The sequence below is a fragment of the Rhinichthys klamathensis genome, unplaced genomic scaffold (assembly GCF_029890125.1).
Source record: "Rhinichthys klamathensis goyatoka isolate OS25496 unplaced genomic scaffold, OSU_Roscu_1.1 h1tg000228l_1, whole genome shotgun sequence".
Lineage (NCBI taxonomy): Eukaryota > Metazoa > Chordata > Actinopteri > Cypriniformes > Leuciscidae > Rhinichthys > Rhinichthys klamathensis.
Window position 1 is genome coordinate 2692254 of NW_026606752.1, and position 20347 is coordinate 2712600.

General features: G+C 37.8%; 3 protein-coding genes across 3 annotated transcripts in view; 2 read left to right on the top strand and 1 right to left on the bottom strand.

The window, feature by feature from the left end:
* Positions 1-20347, top strand: part of scamp5a (secretory carrier membrane protein 5a) — a 210555-nt gene that overhangs the window by 136945 nt on the left and 53263 nt on the right. The window lies entirely within an intron of this gene.
* duox2 (dual oxidase 2) lies at positions 154-4386 on the top strand. The gene is made up of 7 exons (XM_056264894.1): positions 154-415; positions 909-966; positions 1334-1468; positions 1556-1763; positions 1871-2085; positions 2178-2395; positions 4372-4386. Exons 1-7 carry the CDS (start codon positions 269-271, stop codon positions 4384-4386), a joined length of 996 nt encoding a protein of 331 aa, XP_056120869.1. The 5' UTR covers positions 154-268.
* On the bottom strand, positions 4451-18681 carry apba2a (amyloid beta (A4) precursor protein-binding, family A, member 2a). Its single transcript, XM_056265019.1, has 12 exons — positions 18519-18681; positions 12614-14194; positions 11423-11482; positions 10871-10910; positions 10559-10704; positions 10351-10437; positions 9882-10064; positions 8462-8641; positions 7164-7376; positions 6969-7088; positions 6593-6733; positions 4451-4550 (listed from the first exon to the last, which is right to left on the bottom strand). The coding sequence occupies exons 2-12, from the start codon at positions 14162-14164 to the stop codon at positions 4479-4481; spliced, it is 2793 nt and encodes a 930-aa protein (XP_056120994.1). The 5' UTR covers positions 14165-14194; positions 18519-18681; the 3' UTR covers positions 4451-4478.

The following is a 20347-nucleotide window of genomic DNA, read 5'->3' on the forward strand; positions in this document are numbered from 1 at the left end:
AACATAGCATACAATTGCAATGATTTAGCTCTTAATTAGTGCTAAACTACAAAAAAGGGGGTTTGTGGTTGACTACTGCAAATTTCTCTGGAACGGCCAAACTAACGGGTTGCGCGAGACGCACTTCAATAGCGGCCGTAAAATTTCGATACCCTTGAAAGTCACTGTATAATTCGCACACTAGACTGTTATCTGCAATCTTCAGGTAACCGAGCCTCTTGCCAACACTGTCCTGCTTTCAGCTTTAGTTCTCGCCTGTGGAGGGAAGATGACTTTCTACGATGGCATTTACCCGTTCTACTCGCTACAAAGAAGCCCGTTCATCATCGACATCAGCCTGCTGGTCGCGATCCTGGTTTTCTCGGTTCTGGCTGTCAGTTTCATCTTCATTCTACCAGGAATACGTGGCAAATCGGTGAGAGAGCGAGATCTAGAACACTATTGTCCATCTTCTACAGCTCTCCAATAGGGGAAAATGAAAAATTGGAATGTGAGATGATTAGAAATTATAACACGTGTGAAGAAATGTAGACTAAATGTCATTTTATGATGTTTAGGCTACTTGTACATTTTTAGAAATGTCATTTCTTTTACATTTTGATTTTGATTGATTGTTGTAAACTCTGAGGTAAAAGGAGTTCCCTTGTACCTTGAATTCACCTGACTTATCAAACACAGCCTATTTAAAGTATTTCTTTCTATGGTTTTACAAATATTGAGATTCATTTTCTAATCTTAAGGTCTGTACACTAAGACAAAAATTACAATATTGGGGTATTTTTGTCCGTTTAGGTGACATTTTTGCCCTTATTGACTTATAAACCGTCTTTTACATCAACTCTTTTGTGTACAGATCTGCAAAAAATAAATAAAAGAACATCAAAATATAATGTCCTCTTTTTTTTCAGAGACTGTTCTGGATGTTCAGGATAATCATTAGTTTATTTATCGGGGGTGTTTTAGTTGGTGAGTATTTCAAGTATTTTCATTAAGTTTATTAGGAAATCAAGTTGTTATGTATAGCGGCCTCAACTATTTTCACTCCCAAGTTAAGGTTATGCTTTACTTCACCAATTTTTCAATGACTTTTAACCGAGGTCAAAGTAATAACCAGAGATTGTCTTTCATTAAATGTAATGCCCTCTTGGCTTGACATATTTGTTATGTAATGCAATGACATTCACATATTGTTAAGTGTGAGTACGAGTCTAAATATTCAGCAGGAACAATAGAAACAAATGTCCCTTTAAGTCCACTTATTATAAAAGAGCTGCTAACTTGTATGGCCTACACTTTCCTTCATGATCTGCTAAACTCCTCTTGTCTGCTTCAGTGTTGAATTTTACCGGAGACTGGGCTGAAGCCAGCGTGAAGACCAACGCCACCTACAAATCCTTCAGTAACGCAGTGGTGTCCGCTGAGGTGGGACTGCACGTGGGCCTGTACGGAATAAACATCACACTCAGAGGTGAACAGGACGAGTCCGCGACATTTAAGGCCCACTTTTTTTGAGCCACGAAACTCTGACCGGGTCTTTTGACATCTGTTCCTTCAGGCGAGCCAGTATCGCAGATAAACGAGACCATCGACTACAACGAGATCTTCAGTTGGTCGAGCAGCGTGGATGAGCAGTACGGCGACGCGCTCGAGAGGGGTCTTCCCAACCCCATCCTTTACATCGCAGAGAAGTTCACACGCAACAGCGCTTGCGGGCTCATCTTCCAGTACAGATACTCAGGCCGCTTCGCCTCAGCCAATCTCTGGTAAACCAACACACAGTCACCACCAATCTCTTACTGTAGTGTAAAGAAACTCCGTCCTATTCAACAAATGCAAACAAGCTAAAGTAAAGAATGGCCTTCTCCCGCAGGACGGCTTTTTGCTGCTGGCTGGTGGCCAATATCCTCTTCTCAATGCCCGTCATCCTCTACGCCGGGTACATGATGATAGCCACGGCTGCTTTCATCTTCTTCTCCATGGCTTCCTTCTCAACTATATACAACGTGCCCCAATGTGACTTCAGCATAGGTGCAGAGTCCTTAAGGACAGACTACAGCCATTCCTTCTGGATCGCTTTGGCAACGGGTAAATGCTCCTAATGGGAAAGCGGGCCACTCTCGAAAGGGTTTTGACTTGGAAAGCATATACTTTATAACATGATTACGGTTGATTTTCAGGTTTACTGTGCGCTGTGATTGGGTTGGTGGTGGTGTTACTGGATTGTCTATTTCCTGCGAGGATGAGGGAGGCGTTCAGCGTTGGCGTGGACAACGAGGAAGACGAATGCCATACCGGTGAATGCTACCTCAACTCAGGCTTTCTAGAGGGAGTGATCTCTGATGACATCACACAGACGGGGAATGGCTCTTTGCCTCAGCAGATCACCACATTAACAGTATGTTTTATACACGAATAAATGCATTTTTATTAACATTAGCTGAAATTTACTCACCCTCATTTCGGTTTCTTTCCGTGGAACACAAAATAAGATGTTTTGAAGAATCTTCACGCTGCTCTTTTCCATACAACGACTGCATATTACTACTAACACCAAAATGGTGTCGTTAAATGTTTAAAAATGCACTGTGTTTGCTGTTGAAATATTTATTGTTTTCTTTTTTCTTTCTTTTTTTTTTTAACAGAGGCTTTGAGGGGCGGTTTGTTGTCGTCCACAACTACTACTTGAAAACTTGCAGACTGAAACTTTCTGGGAGCATCTGTATATAAAATTGTTACTGTTTCTATTGTTCTATTCTATTGTTCTACGTCATATACATATGTATACATGTACATAACGCACAAAAAATAAAAATATTTAAAAAAAAAATCTAATTCTACAATGTGTCCATCCATTTTCATTATTTGTGTTATAGTATGAATTTAGTAAAATGAGATACTATGCACACATTATTGCAATAACGACATTTGGCGATACCAGGATTGAATTCATAACCACATGAATGTGGAAGTTTCCAGGTAATTTAATTCAAGGTATATTAAACCAGGCTTACCGGTATTATCATCAACTAGAAACTAAAACCATAAAAACCCATTTTCATTACTTAAAATTAGTGCTGTCAAATCGATTAATCGCATCGAACATAAAAGTTTGTGTTTATATAATATATGTGTGTATATTTATTATTGTATTCATGTATATATATTATATGTGTTGTGTGTGTCTGTATATATATATACACATATAATTTTGTGTTTATATAATGTGTGTATATATGTTAAATGTGATTAATCTCGATTAATCGATTTGACAGCAGTACTTGAAATAAAAAAAACATGAACTGAAATAAAACATTTTTTAAATCTCTCAAAATATTTTCATTTACTTTAAATTGAAGTAAATAAACTACAACTACAGAAAAACTATATAGATATAAAAAAAGCACACAAGATAAAACTAAAAAAACAACAAAATTACTAAAACTTTATTAAAATGACCAAAATTAAAATGAAAACAAAATATCTAATTCAAAATATTAACAAAACCTATAATAGTACATCATTGGTACTAAAACAACACTGCTATATGTGTGTGGATTTAATGCTCAGAGAAAAAACTAAAATGACATACCTGAAATGCAGATGGGGTTCATTCATGAGATAATTCTGACTCACTCATTCTATTATTTATAATATCATGCATGAACATGAATGCAGCTCAGGTTTTCTGATTAGTAAATCTTTAAGTCTTCAAAATCCAGCATGCTGAACTAGTAATCTACAGAAATGAGTCATTCATAGTGTACAGTACCCATTTATCACAGAGACACCGAGGACAGCCAGAAGAACTGAAATGCAGCCTATTCAGAAAATGTAACAGTAATCTTTGGATATTAGCATGCTTTAGTCCAATTTTTGAGTTTGTGAAATGAGTATTGTTAATCAAATGTAGTGATAATGCCCTACTTTGTCGATTAAATCGTCAGTATCTTAACTTTAGTACAGTCACTTGGTATTTTTCATTCATAAGTGCTGGTAGCACTTATGAATGAAAGGGCTGGTAGCACTTTATTTCACAGACCTTGTTCCCCATGTACATACTATGTACTTTTTATAGTAATAACTAGGTACTAACCCTGAACCTACACCTAAACGTAACCTTAAACCATGTAGTTACCTTATATTACCCAGTACTTTCTTAGGTAAGTGTACTGTAAGTACACGTACTGTAAAATAAAGTGCAACCAAAAGGCTTGAACCAAAGGCATTTAACATATATACAAACTAACAAGTCTGCCATGGAAGACTGTATGTATAATTGCATTAATAAGCAAGTAACAGCCCCCCTTTGATAAAGTAATTATGTGATTATGTGTGCATGTTTGCACTCTTTCTAATGATCTTTACATGCAGTCTGCAGCCACATGAAGCAAGATGAATATTTTTCTGCTTTTTTTAGGAGGAGCTGTAAATGTTTGTTTTTTTAACGTCACCGGAAAAGGTCCCAGGTTTAGGATTCCTTATATGTACACCGGAGTCTCTTGACCAGTTAACAATCTGAACATGACGGCCGGCATAGTTTTCATGTTAATCTGTTGAGAAAAAGGAAAAGACACCTCGTTTTAATAGCATTCAAGTCATTAATAAACTACGCAATAAAAAATAATTGAATGCAAAAATGCGAGAAAGGATGACGACAAAAAGCAAGGGGTGTAAAGTACTAATCATTCCTCAGAACTGTACAGTACTTACGTATTGTTTTGAGGAATTTGTACTGTACTCGAGTTCAGTCGAAACTGAAAACTGACGCAATTACACTGTCATTATAAAAAAAGCACGTATATAATTAGCTTCCATTTTTTATTGAGTGTTTTTAATTGCTTTTAACATTTTCTTTTCATAATTTTACAACCGTGTTGAAATGATACATGTCATACATTTTCTATTTTAGGCATGTTCCTCATCCACACTTAACACATAATAATAATACATAACTCATGAATAAAAAAAGCCTGTTTCACACTTTTTCTCAGAAAAACTTTAGTTCCCTGGCCACTTTATTAGGTACACCTGTTCAGCTCCACATTAACACAAATATCTGATCAGCCAATCTCATGGTAGCATTTAGGCATTTAGACATGATGAAGACGATCTGACGATCTGATTTAAGTGACTGAACCAAAACCTCACCAATAGGTCCTCACTGGACAATAGAAGATTGGACAAACGTTGAGACGGGATTTCTGCTGTGGCATTCAGATGGTTTGCCAGTGCTAGCAAGGTGTACCTAATAAAGTGCCCATTGAGTGTAATATACACTCACCTAAAGGATTATTAGGAACACCATACTAATACTGTGTTTGACCCCCTTTCGCCTTCAGAACTGCCTTAATTCTACGTGGCATTGATTCAACAAGGTGCTGAAAGCATTCTTTAGAAATGTTGGCCCATATTGATAGGATAGCATCTTGCAGTTGATGGAGATTTGTGGGATGCACATCCAGGGCACGAAGCTCCTGTTCCACCACATCCCAAAGATGCTCTATTGGGTTGAGATCTGGTGACTGTGGGGGCCATTTTAGTACAGTGAACTCATCGTCATGTTCAAGAAACCAATTTGAAATGATTCGAGCTTTGTGACATGGTGCATTATCCTGCTGGAAGTAGCCATCAGAGGATGGGTACATGGTGGCCATAAAGGGATGGACATGGTCAGAAACAATGCTCAGGTAGGCCGTGGCATATAAACGATGCCCAATTGGCACTAAGGGGCCTAAAGTGTGCCAAGAAAACATCCCCCAGACCATTACACCACCACCACCAGCCTGCACAGTGGTAACAAGGCATGATGGATCCATGTTCTCATTCTGTTTACGCCAAATTCTGACTCTACCATCTGAATGTCTCAACAGAAATCGAGACTCATCAGACCAGGCAACATTTTTCCAGTCTTCAACTGTTCAATTTTGGTGAGCTCTTGCAAATTGTAGCCGCTTTTTCCTATTTGTAGTGGAGATGAGTGGTACCCGGTGGGGTCTTCTGCTGTTGTAGCCCATCCGCCTCAAGGTTGTGCGTGTTGTGGCTTCACAAATGCTTTGCTGCATACCTCGATTGTAACGAGTGGTTATTTCAGTCAAAGTTGCTCTTCTATCAGCTTGAATCAGTCGGCCCATTCTCCTCTGACCTCTAGCATCAACAAGGCATTTTCGCCCACAGGACTGCCGCATACTGGATGTTTTTCCCTTTTCACATCATTCTTTGTAAACCCTAGAAATGGTTGTGCGTGAAAATCCCAGTAACTGAGGAGATTGTGAAATACTCAGACCGGCCTGTCTGGCACCAACAACCATGCCACGCTCAAAATTGCTTAAATCACCTTTCTTTCCCATTCTGACATTCAGTTTGGAGTTCAGGAGATTGTCTTGACCAGGACCACACCCCTAAATGCATTGAAGCAACTGCCATGTGATTGGTTGATTAGATAATTGCATTAATGAGAAATTGAACAGGTGTTCCTAATAATCCTTTAGGTGAGTGTATATATATATTATATTACTGTATTTTTACACCCCTTCCAGAGGCTAGATTATTACTAATGTTCCACCAAAACAGACGTATATATATAAAGCCGTACCTCTCCAACGGACACTGAAAGGGCGTGGACGATTTTCTCATGCGCCATCGCCACCACACTCTGTCCATTTATCTCGATTATTCTGTGTCCGACACGCACCCCTCCCCTCTCCGCAATACCTCCACGCATCAGACTACAGATCTGCGATTCAACAACAGGATGACAGAGTAAGATTGCAAAGAAGTCATGATACAACCAAAAAAAGTCCCCTAACTATGCAAATACACAGCAGTCGATTAGATAAGCTAGGTTATTGTAATGAAAACTGCATCTTTTGGTAAAGCATTAGATGTTTGTTAAAGCTGGTGTGTCATTTTTTTTCAGTGACATGTCTAACTGAGCTATTTTAGTGTCTTTCTTGATCCTTGACACTTACTATTCCGTTCTGAACGCTGAAACCGAGCTGGTATTGCAGGTCTGGTCTCTTGATGAGGACAGTAGTAACAGGTGGGCAACTCACTACACTCAGTTTCACCTGAACGTGATTCTTCAAGCCCTGAAACACAAACATGTGTAATACTGCAGTCTAACGACACACAAGTGTTGAATACATGCATAAGAATGTCCAAACCTTGATGATGCCCTGACAGGTGGCGAGAGGCAGGCCCACCAGACTGGTGTCGTTGACGGCCATGATCTGATCGCCCACATTGAGTTTGCCGGAGCGGGCGGCAGGGCTGTTGTTCAGCATGCAGGCCAGGATGACGGTGGGGAGGATTGAGCCCCAGCCCGACTCCACGATCACCATACCCAGTATCTCCCCCTTCTGCTTCTCTAGCTGAAGCTGGTTACAAAAAAATCGAAATTGACTAAAAGTAAAGAAAGAACTTCAAGGCAAAGAATAAAGGAATATTCCATTCATAAAATGAATATGGGCTGGCAGGTGCTATTTTAAGTATGATGTAGAACCAGCCCAAAAAATCCTCAGATCACGTTTTATTTGTGTTTTGTTTTTTTTGCATTTAGCATATACACCAATATATTGGCCTGGCTAATTAATCGGTCAGTATTTAGCAATTATGAGGTTATGGACATCAGGTGATATAACCAGGCTCGCTTTTAGCACATTTTAGTTTTCTAATATTTTAATGGTTTTTTTTTTAGAGCATTTTGTAGTAGATGTTGTGGAAAAATATTTGATTAATTAAATAAATGTTTGTTTAAATGCTTATATAAATATTTATATAATTATAATTACTTATATATATTAACAAACACACACATATACTCACCCACACAATTATATAAATATAATAGGTACAGTTTATGTGTATATGCACTAATTCATGTTTTTAACGTCCTAGTTATAGCTTTTTAGCACATTTTAGATTTCTAATATTAAAATTTTTGAGAGCATTTGGTAGCAAATATTGTAAAAATAAAATAAATACCGGTAGTATAATAAATGTGTGATTAATTACAAAATAATATAAACATTAATAATAATATTAATAAAAATTAATATGATAACTAATATAAAAATGTAATCTATTAATATAAAAAAATATTAAAATAATAAATACATGTACATATCATTTATAGTTATATGTTTACTATAATAATATATATATAAAATAGATACAAATTATTTTATGTGTATTGGCATAGTTATCAAATTGTTAAATTAAATTAAATATATTACATTTGTGATAAGTATATTGAGTCCCTGATCTTAATTCTACTGGCAGCAGCATTGAGAAACCCAAACTGGTCGACAACTAAATAGGAAAATGAAAATTGATAGAAAAACATGAGGAAAGACTGAAGGGGATCTGGAATAAACAGGTTCGACTCGCAGGAGCATCGCAACACGTTTGCACAAAAGCAACTACAATTCCGAGCTAAGGTTTCCAGTGCTTTAATTATTACCTCTTTAAGGTTTTCAGAATTGGAGAAATGGATGAGGTCGTCATTATACATCTCCTGTGTGTTCAATATGTCACTGTAGTCTTTCTGGCTGAGGTCCTTGGGATTGATCCCATTGGCTTGGAGGAACTCCTGGTAGGCCATGCTGAACGCCTGACCGATGGACTGTGCGATGAGCTGGGCCTGTGTGTGTGGGGGTGGGGAGGGAGAGAGAGAGAGAGAGAGAGAGAGAGAGAGAGAGAGAGAGAGAGAGAGAGAGAGAGAGAGAGAGAGAGAGAGAGAGAGAGAGAGAGAGGAGGTGAACCACTCAGCGAGAGGAGGATACTTGAAGACGTGACGACATCTCAGAGCGAGAGCGTGCTTGACTCAAAAAAACAATTACATGAGCAGAAACTTTATACAGCTCATTGTCAACACGATGAAGAATAAATACAAAACTGACTAGAGGTTAGAGGAGTAATGAGCTACAAACCCACAATTATCTTTGCCTGCAGAACTCCACAGTCCTGGAACACCTGCCAATCATACAGATATGCACATGCCCTGCCTCTTCCCTGTTTGTTTAGTAATTATTTAGGCTAATTTGATAATGCTTTCAGCTACCAAAAAAAGTGTGTGTTTATCACATGTAAAATATTTCTTATTGAATATTACACATTATATATTTGCTTAGCAATTATTTAAGCTAATTTGATAATGCTTTCAGCTACCAATGAAATTGTTCTTTTAATTAAATATTAATATAAAGAAATTCTAACTGAATATGAAATATTATATGCTTTATAATCATTATTTTACTTTCAGCTTCCAATAAGAGTGTTTTTTTTTTATTAAATATTTCTTATTGAATAATAAATAAATATATGTTTGTTTAGTAATTATTTTGGCTAATTTGATAATGCATTCAGTTACCTATAAGTATATAATGTTTGTTTATTAAATATTAAATGTTCCTTATTGAATATTAAACATTGCATGTTTGTTTATGAAATGTCTAGGCTAATTTGATAAAGCTTTCGGCTAACAATAAAAGCGCAGTACTCTCAGATAATTTTACCACATTTAAATCCATAATCTTGCATATAAATCTATAAATTCCACAGAATTCTGCAGACCCCCCCCCCCCCCCCCCCCCCCCCCACACTTAAAATCAGTGCATGAAAGCACAAAATATTCCATCTGGGTTTTTGACTAATAATATGTGTGTATATTATGACAATATACAGACAGATAAGTACATAATAGCTAGTTATTAGAGGGTACCATTCAACACTGATCTGAGGACAGATTCATTATGCAGTTTTTGACTGTACGATTCAAGCTTAAGTGTGTAAGTAACAAACTAGTAAATAATGTCATGTCAACCGAGAAGGAAAAGAAGACACACTTCAGCTTTTCTCCAAAAAATAAAAATAAGTCTCACATCCTCTGACTCAAAGACGTAGCACATCATGCGGTACTGCTTCTGACTCTCTGTGCTGAGGTCTGATTCTGTGCAGTCGAGTGAGGAGGAGTTCGACAGACGGCGGCGGGCCATCAGAACCACCACGCTACCGATGTCTGCGATGTATGAGATGGTGCGGAGCGCGTTGTCCATCATCGTCTCCTGTGAACAAGGATCAGGAGTCAGACAATGAAAAGTCTGTAAGCATTAATCCTTCACCTTGCTCTGTAATGTCAACATTTTTCTTTTTAAAAGAGCAATTTGACTTTTTATGAGATAGTGAAGTGGAAAGCAGGAAGTATTAAGATAGAAAGTGGGAAATGGGATTGGGAATTGACACAGGCCAGATTCAAACCTGCATTTACTAGAGCCCCGTAACGACATATCAGTATCTGCACGATACTGTATATATTGATACAATTACCAGGTTTATATGAATTTTACCCACCTGTGTGTCAGCATTGAGCACCTTGATGGCCTTGGTTGAGATGAACAAGTCAATCTCAGTCAAGCTCTGAGCTTCACCTTCTACAGACTAAAGAACACAGTTACACAAAGGTTACAGTGTCATCTAGTGGACTGAGAGAGAACTTCTGAAACCATTTGCTATTTTAATGGATATTAAATATATTTGTGTGGAGAATCTTATAAAGTACCTTAACAAAGTCCACAGCCTCCTGCGCTTGCTTCATGCGCACGCTTTTAGACGGGTTTCTTTCGGACAGCAGCTGGGTAGAGCCGAGGTAGTTTGCAGCAAAGATTATTCCATTGATGAGATCTTCTGGCTCACATGGACCAGGGACTGGAAAACAAATGCAAACACCAGGATAAACAACCGGACTAATACAACACTTGAAATCTGGGCTAATACCCTTAACCTGACTTTACAATCAACAAATGTATAGATGCATATTTCAAATCTTTAAAGGTTTGTGTCTCAATTGGGTTTAAAATAAGACAGAACTTACTATCCACAAAGCTTGGAAAAGAGGGATTTCTCTGGATCTGCTGAAAAGCAAAACGACAATTGAGGTACAGATTACATTTTACATCTTGCCCCAAAGGATGTATTCTGAGGGACAGAACCGACTCTGAGATTACTGGTCAGCATATAAGTACACTGTTAAAAAAATCTGTGAAATTTACGGTAAAATACCGGCAGCTGTGGTTGCCAGTATTTTACAGTAAAGATATGGTGGCAACCTTTTATGTTTTACGGGACTTAAATTTACGGGCAAAAAAAAAAAACACAATGTAAAGAAAACCTGTGAAATTTACGGTAAGAAAACGTCAGCTTGGATGCCAGTATTTTACCGTAAAAAATATTGTAGCAACCTTACTTTGGACTTAAATTTACGGCAAAAAATAAATAAATAAACAAAACATCAGCTGTGGTTCCCAGTAATTTACCATTACAATACAGTAGCAATCTTTAGGGTTGTACATTTAACAGCACATTTAACAGTATTTTACTGTAAAACTACATGAAATGTCCCGTGAGAGTGAATGTAGTAACTTGCCGGTCTCTTCTGTCCGGATGGTAGCTCTGTACTACTGTGCACTGGACTACTTTGAGGAACCTGTCGAAAACATTAAAACAGACAATAATCATATTTGGATATATAGGTACAATTTATAATTGACATGATGATGAGACATGATTATTGATAAAAACATAAGGCTGAAGCCATAATATAAGTGGATGGTAGTGCTATTGTATTAAAAGCCAGTAGCCAATATCTAGTCAGTTGTAACAGTTACAATTTAATCTTTCAAGAGCCCAAACATTTATTAAACTGTTTAGATTATTTGTGGGTATACATGGAAGTTTATACATTTCAAGAAGTATATGTATAAGCAGGGGTGAAACAACTGAATTTTTAGGGAATGCAACACAAAAATTCTGCCCCTGTATTAGTTAAATTAGCACAATTAGCATTAGCATAATTGGAACCAAATGCATAAAGGTTTGCATAAAGGAATGTTGTGTTGTTTTGCCAACAACCAGTTTTGTATTTTTCTAACAAAAATGCATCGCTTCGCTTCAGAAGGCCTTTATTAACCCTCTGGAGTCGTATGGATTACTTTTATGATTGATGGATGCGCTTTTTTTGGCTTCAAAATCCCAGTTACTATTCACTCCCATTATAAAGCTTGGAAGAGCCAGGATATTTTTTATTATAACTCCGATTGTGTTTGGCAGAAATAAGAAAGTCATATACACCTAGGATGGCTTGAGGGTGAGTAAATGATGGCGATAATTTAATTATAAATTTTTTTTTAACTAACCCTTTAACACTAACAATTGAATAGTCTATTGTTTAGAGCAAATCTTCTAATCTGACTGGCCACCTGCCCAGAGTGTTTCCCTCCCCTGCAGCCCGAGACACATCCCCGTGACCTAACAGGAGACAAGAGGTTTGGAGAATGGATGGATGGAAATCTTCAAATCTCATTGGAAACACTTGTCTGATGCTTGTCTACAAGGAGGTAGACCACTGGTTGAAGTCTGCTGCAATGTAGTTAAGAGTCTCCAAATAAGACAAGAACAGGCTGTCTGATCAACATGCAAAGCTCCCATCCACATTTTTTGGCATTTAGGAATGGGTCAATCTGGAATAAATGCTACTACAATAACAAGGATCCAGTCAAATGGATCCAAATGTTGCAGAAGCAAAGACTTCTTGACAGTTACCAAATAATTCAGTTACCTGTTCTTGACTAGGCCTTGTCTTCTCCTTTTGAACAGGTTTGGCCAAGTCTTTATGCAGCCATTTGTCTGGGGACTGTACAGGCGTATTAACATGGGCTCTGGATTGGCTGTTTCTCCTGCCTGATGATGTTGAAGAGGCCCTGGAACTGTCAGGAGCCCCTTTCCCATTATTTGTCTGATCAGGTGTCTGATCTTTGTTCCTCCATGAGTTATTTGGAGCAATTTTAAGTTTGGTCTTAACTCCAATCACAATCTGGTCTTCCTCAACATCACCATAGCTCCTTGTCTCTTTTTCACCCTTTGGTTTGTGATTACAAACGGGATGGTCATGTCCTCTGTTTTTGCTGTCTCTAGGACTTTTACTTTGCTCGTGTGAATGTTTCCCATCTCCGTCCCTGTTGTCCTCTCTAGAGTATTTTAGCAAATGTCTTTTTTTCCAAGCACCTCTGTCCTCTGGATCTGCAAATTTTGCTTTATTGTTGACCCCGCTACTGTCCTGGTAAGCAATGTCTCTGTTGTGTACTCTCTCCGAATTATGCCCTCTAAATCTGAAACTTTGTCTAGTGTCTCCTCTACATTCTCTGACCACTGGGACATCACAATCTTTTGGACAGCCACTAGCACACTCTTCCTGAACGCTTTCCATTCGATTCCTAGGAGCACAACTTGACCCTGGAGGGATATCCCTTGGGTGTTTGGAAATGTCTTGGTTCCTTCTATAGTTACTTACTGAATCACTTTCTTGCCACAATTTATCGTGACTAGATTCTTGGGGACGACTTCTGTTGTCTCTGAGAAAGACTTCAGAACAACCGCCTTTATGTGGGACCTCATTGTTGTTCAACTCCACTTTGTTCCCTACATAGTGAAAAAAATCATTGTCCTCTTCTTCACTGTCCTCTTCCACTTCTTCCTCAGTCTCTTCTTCATCCTCCTCATCCTCAGCCATGGGGGCTTGTACGAAGGTCGTCTCTGTGATGGGCTCTGGTCGTTTGTAGACCATCTTTGGTGCATCTTTCTGTGGTACCTTGGAAAGGTTTTCTGAGTGTTTCCAAGCCACCTCTGGTGTACAGCTATCCCTGACGTCCCGAGATGTGCCTGGACACTCGGCACCATCTGCACCTTCATGGCAGTCCATTCCTTCCATGTAGCTTTCATCCTCTGGACAACAGTGGACATAGTAGGTCATCCTATCTGCTTCAGTCTGCAGTTCCTCATCTTCCTCATAATCACGCTCCTCCTCTTCTTCCCCAGATCCTACATTATCATATTCGGACAGCGAGTCTTCTTCCATGCTATCTGGCGGAAGGGGGCTTTCGGCTAGGATGGAGTCGTCCCCAGACCCATCACTCAGAAAGGACCTAGCTGGAGTAGGCGAGGATGGTTGGATGTCCAGCTTGTCGTCCTGAAGTTGCTCAGGAATTGGATCAACTCCATCTCCATTGAGCTTTTCACTTCCCTCAGGTGCAGTGCAAGAGGCTGAAGGATTGAGCTCCGAAACAATGGCTCTGGTCCCTGGTCTTCTCATGAGAGCCATGACTAGCTTCATCAGACCCACAGAAGAGGGATTCTGTCAGCCCTGAAAAAAGAAGTGCCAAAAGTGAGTAAAAAATTGGCTTTGATGAGAAAATATAACAACTTTACAGTAGTTGGTGATTGTAAATGGAAACATAATACAGTACATTGTTTATGTCAAACTGATGTAGCCGCTAATGTCATACAGTGCATCAATTCAAATCAGGGACATACTACTAAGAAAACATCTTCTAACTACTTTTACCTACCTTTATAACCTACCTACAATCCCTTTTTAGTTATTTTCCCTCTAGATATCCATGCAGCGCCACATATGTGGAACATTCTTCATATTAAACCACTAAAATGAATTTAAGATCAAAATCACAAGGTGTCTTCATCACAGTGGAAATGGAAGACTAGCTTTTCAATATTAAGTTGTGTGAATTTTCGGGAACAAAAGAGGTCCATTGTCCATTGTCAATAGTGCAGTAATATGAAGCACAGTTCAAACAGAAGTCATTTTCAAACCAAGCAGCTTTCTGTTGGTCAATGTGGTGAATCCATGTGACCAACTTGAACTTGAAATTAGCTTGGGGGGGGATCTTTCGCCCTGAAATTACTGATCGAGTGGATTCCTATTGAAATGGCTGGATTTCAACAGTAAATGTGACCGCACCTTTATGCAGGGAAAAACAGCCACATAATCATCATAAGGATTAAATCATTTATTTAATACAAATAATGCAAAATACAGTTTCTACATTTGACAGGTCCAAAAGTTGCAACATACTAACCAATAATAAAACATGTATTAGCCAGGTAGAGATAAAGATATTCTCAATATGTATGCACTTAATGTTTGGGACAATATATTATGTAGTAAAATAAAGTGTGCAAACATTCCAGCAAGTGCTGGAATAAAATGAGCCAATATCCAGAACTGATTATAAGTCATTCTTCTATATTAAATTTATATCTACACCTTGACTTCCCTGATCTTTATTAAATTTCCTGAACTGTATTAAAACCTCTGAGGAAAACAACCTCATCCATATCTAGCACACAGTATCAGGGAGACAGATCTGCACAATTCAGCAGGTGTATCAGCAGGAAACATGCTGATATTTTCCTGCACTACAGGGATATCTCCCTTCATGAGAGGCATCAGATTCCCAGTGGACATACGGCCTCCTGCTTTGGATTATTGTCTCACTTAATTTGTTCCTTTACACAACACAAGCTTACTTCAACACAGATGGACAAATTTGTTTTAGGATGATATCTTCATAATTATCACGTTTTTTTTTTTTTTCAGGATACTGAAAAATCAGGAAATGTGGATTCTGGGTAACACTACCTGCAGAAGCGGAGCAAATGAACAAAGTTTTTAAAACAGCCTTTTAAGCATGGCTTAAGTGTCCAAATACTTTTGTAGGCCATTGCATTGCTAAATATTTAAGAATGGAAACTCATTGGTGGCAGTAGAATGTTTTTTCAGCCACTGTTAAGATTTGCTAATCTATCTGCATTTAATGTGATTTATCTAAATTTGCTAAGTAAATTGATTCTTATTCCTCATTAATTAGGCAACTCACAGTTTGCAACTTCAGATAAACTGTGGAAATTGGCCCAGACCTTAAAAGAAAAAACAGCAAGCCTAAGCTGAAACCGTGGTTGAAGCATGTAATCGAACACATTAGTATCGCTATTAGATCAGCAAGCAATTTCTAACCGGCCAATATACCCGTCTTCCTTAATGTTCACTTATAATCAGGTCAATGAATTTGCAGAGGGTTTTTTTCCCATTTGGTCTAAATTTTAGAGCTTTCTTATTCAGCAATGCATACTGTAAATGTGCCATCGCTTACTTTTCTGTGAAGCTCATTTAATAAAAGAGGTTTGAAATAAACACCATTTTGAGTATTTGAATGCACCAAAACTTAGGTTTAAATAGATTATCTTAAGTTCCTGAATGTCACAGGGTTCCATTTCCATGACATTTCCAGGGTTCACACACACATTATGAACAATGAATTTCCATGACTTTTCAGATAATTCTTGATTATGAGATAATTTGTTTAAGTTCATTTTATAGAGATAATTGTACCCAAAAAGATCCATTTCAATAAAATATTGAAATATCTTAGAGCAGAAAATAATATATTCACTTATTAAATTTAGTTTAAATTTCCATTGTTTTTCTAGTCTTGAACCTAAAAATTCCCTCACTAAGCATATCTATATTTTCATATTACCTTATAACCATATTACCTTATGACCAATGTATTAAAAAACAAAACAAATACAAGGATGTGCCCATATCTGACAAACTAAATGGGCTGGTAAAGGACAATTACACAAATGCCCAATCTGTCAAACATGGTTTGAAGGTACAAGTGCAACACCAAGATCTGCACGGAGTTTCTGTCTCATCTAAATGTAAATGCTTTTGTCTGGACACTTCCCTACTGAAAAAAACAACCTATCATAAACCAGCCTAAGCTGGTAAAAGAAACACAGCTTTGTTGGCCTTAACTGGTTAAACTGGTCTCCCATCCTGACCAAACTGGTGTTCAGTTGGATTAGCTGGTCGTCAAGCTGGTCTCTAAGTCTGACCAGATAAAAAGTGTCCCAAACCTCTCTAAACACCCCAACAGACAATAAAAGCGGTTTATGCTGATTTAAGCTGTTTTTTTTTTTGGCAAGGTTGCAAAGTATGGTCAGATAACACATTGTATGGTCAGATTTGTACAGCTATTGCCCTATATAACAGCTTCGCGCAAAACATTCTTTCAATTCTGAATTTCAAATATTTTGAAAAGTTTCTAAATTAACCTCCTTCAGCACCAAAATAAGCCTCATATCCAGCAGTTTTGATGTCACAATCCATTCTTCCGGTGATCTCGAGCTTTGGCAAGCCATTTTGACATTTATTCATTCCCAGGATATGAATTCTTGATATCAACAAAATTATTTTCACATAAAATGCTAATTCTTGACATCAGAATTAGATTTCTAGCAACAATGGCAATTTTTATATCATGAATTACATTTCCATTAGTAAAAATGTTAATTCTAAAAATGTTAAAAATGAACATTCTCATTCACGGTTCCATGCTGGTGGAATGATCTCCCCACCCTCATCCGGAATGCAGAATCCCTGACAGCATTCAAAAGACAACTGAAAACTCATCTCTTCCGGGAGCACTTAACATAACTTAAAAAAAAAAAAAAAAAAAAAAAAATTCCTTTCCTCTAAATCCTCGCTTGTCTGGCTTATGCTACTCTGAGCTATGTCTGAACTTTGTATTTTGAGCACTTCTTGCGTTGTTTTTGCCTCTTCACGATGACTCGCTTGGTTTAGTCCTCAGTTGTAAGTCGCTTTGGATAAAAGCGTCTGCTAAATGACTAAATGTAAATGTAAATTCTTATCACACTCAGGAATACGAAATCAATATCAAGAATTAAATTTCCACTAGTAAAAACTATAATTCTTGATATCTGTAATTGTATTCTTACTAGTAAAAATTATAATTTTTGATATCGGTAATTGCGTGGTTCCTAGTGCAAATGTCTGTTCTTGATATCAACAATTTAATTTTTACTAGTAGGAATTGTATTTCTGATATGTGAAATTGTGAAAAATTGGAATTCAACTAGCCTAAATCAATTCTTGATAACAACTGAATTTGAATGGCAGAGAATGGTGACATTGAACAAGTGAAAATATAATTACAGATATCAAGAATGAAAGTTTTTACTAATTGAAATTTAATTTTTGATATCAAGAATTCGTATTTCTGCTAGTGATATTGCGTAATGTTGACATTAAGAATTCACATTTTTAGCCTAGTGGAAAAGTAATTCCTGATATAAAACAAATGCCATTGTTACAAGTAGAAATCTAATTCCTGATATAAAGAATTAGCATTTTAACTTGTGAACACTGAATTGTTGATATCAAAAATTCACATCCTGCGAATGATTAAAAGTCAAAACAGCTTGCCATATCAAGACTGAATTACTGCAACATCCATCGACGCGGACTCCTCACAGCACAAATGAATCAGAAACACAGCTCATACTCCGTAAATCATGGCCAAAATGCTATTGTTTCTGCACATAACATCATAAGGAGCATGTGCCCGCCTCATACCCAGAGAATATGAAGATACGTCGCCGTTTCAGCGTCATTGAGATGCCACATAAATGTGCACGCGCTTAAAAACTGCACTCACTCACAACGACAAAATAACACGTGGCGATGAGCATCAGCACATTGTGGATTTCGTCTTTTTAGTGCAGGTATTATAAAACTGACTAAAATCGAAACGTGTATCATTTTAAAACCGACCGACGATCAGCTTTTAAAATGAAGTGCTTACCGAAGCCAGTTTGGCGTCGCTCAACCAAATGAATATCTGTCGTTGTTTTGATCAGACATTTACAGACCAAATGTTAGGACATGTCTTTCATGAACCACAGATGCTGAGGAACGTGGATGTAGCTTATACACACACACACACCCTCAGCATCCCGGGACAGTGAAGCGCTTATGACTTTTTTTTTAAAGAGACAGTCAAAATCACAGCAACGAAGGCTAGCAAATAAAAAATTCTTAAGATTCTTCCTTAACTTAAAAATCATTTTTTCCTCTGTGATAAGAGCTCTTCCCTGCTGAAGTCAACAAACTTAAAATATAATACTATAGTCTTATCTTTATCGATCAAATAGCATTAATGTCTAAGCTGCATAACTGTATTGTGTACAACATACATCATATACAATATAGTGCATACTTTATAAAGTTTCAGTATGCAATATTAAACATAATATAATTGGGGCTGTCCAAAATTGCCCCCTATACCCAGTGCACTATTTCAGAGGGCAGCCATTTATAGTGGTGTCCGAAAATATAGTGGATAGTACGGTAGCCAAGAGAGCTCAACGTGCTGCAACTTAAGAAAACACATGTAAATAGAAAAAACAACCGCAAATCTTCATATTTGGTTGTGTTGTGAACATTTGCAGCGCGTTTCTGTATTTAGTTGTGTTGTGAGTATTTGGAGCACACACGTGTCGTGAAACTGATGAAGATGTTTTCTTCATTTGCGGGTGTTTTTCTATTTGCATGCGTTTTCTTCACTTGCAGCGCGTTGAACTCTCTCGGCCACCGTAGGATAGCCTATTATCGAATACATCTTTTCAAATCCATAATGCACCACAATAGCAAGAGTAGCCTATTGATGTACACTATCAGCTAGTCGCTAAAGAATATCCTTCAGTGGAAGCATCGGGCCAAATTAATTTCAGTGTCTTGGCAGAAGATGGTGTCTGCAGCACTTCTGGCGCACTCAGTATCAAATTCACTCACTCGTTTACATTCACTCATTCAGTGTACTATTAGTGAGGTAATAAGGGGAATAGTGAATGAGGCTACATCCAGGAACTTATTCAGGGTAAAACCCACATTAAAATTTTCTCTGAGATAGATGTACAGTCCAAAGAGCAAAACTAAGTTCTGTAAATAGTTTTTCATAGATCATCAAAGAATCTGGATATGTTAAGAACTGTAAAATCATGACAATTTACTTTGCATATACAAATTTTTTTAAAGACTCCATGAAATCAGTCGACGAGCAGTTGTCTTATTGGAACAGAAAGGTTGAGTGGGACATAGGCTACAGAAAGTATTGACAATTGACTTTAGCTACAGTATATCACAGCCGAACCATGAACCATGGCTGTATCTGAAATCGCCCTTATTCAATATTCCCTCCTTTAGTTCACTAATATCGGCATCTCTCTGCTAAGATGCAGGATTGGGATGACCCTCACAGTGTAGGGCATTCTGCTAGCCGGTGAGTGTATTGGTTGTACACTTGTTATTGCAGTGCATTATGGGATTACTTGAGTGCTTACGATTATGGCCCTGTCCCAAATGGGACACTTTTATATGCAGTTTCGGTCTTGTGTACTTACTATGGCTTGTGCGTGTCCGTTAAGTCCATGTCCCATGTCCCACTTTTACTGAACTGACGCAAACATTACATTTGTTGACCCTTGCCGTAAATCACTGCCGTAAGCCTTAAAGGCACCGTAACCTGTCACTCGCAGTGCATAACCATACAGAATCCAACAGGAAACAATACTGAACGTTTTCAGACATAAGACGCAGTGTTTAGGGTGCCATTTGGGATAGGGCCTATGTCCC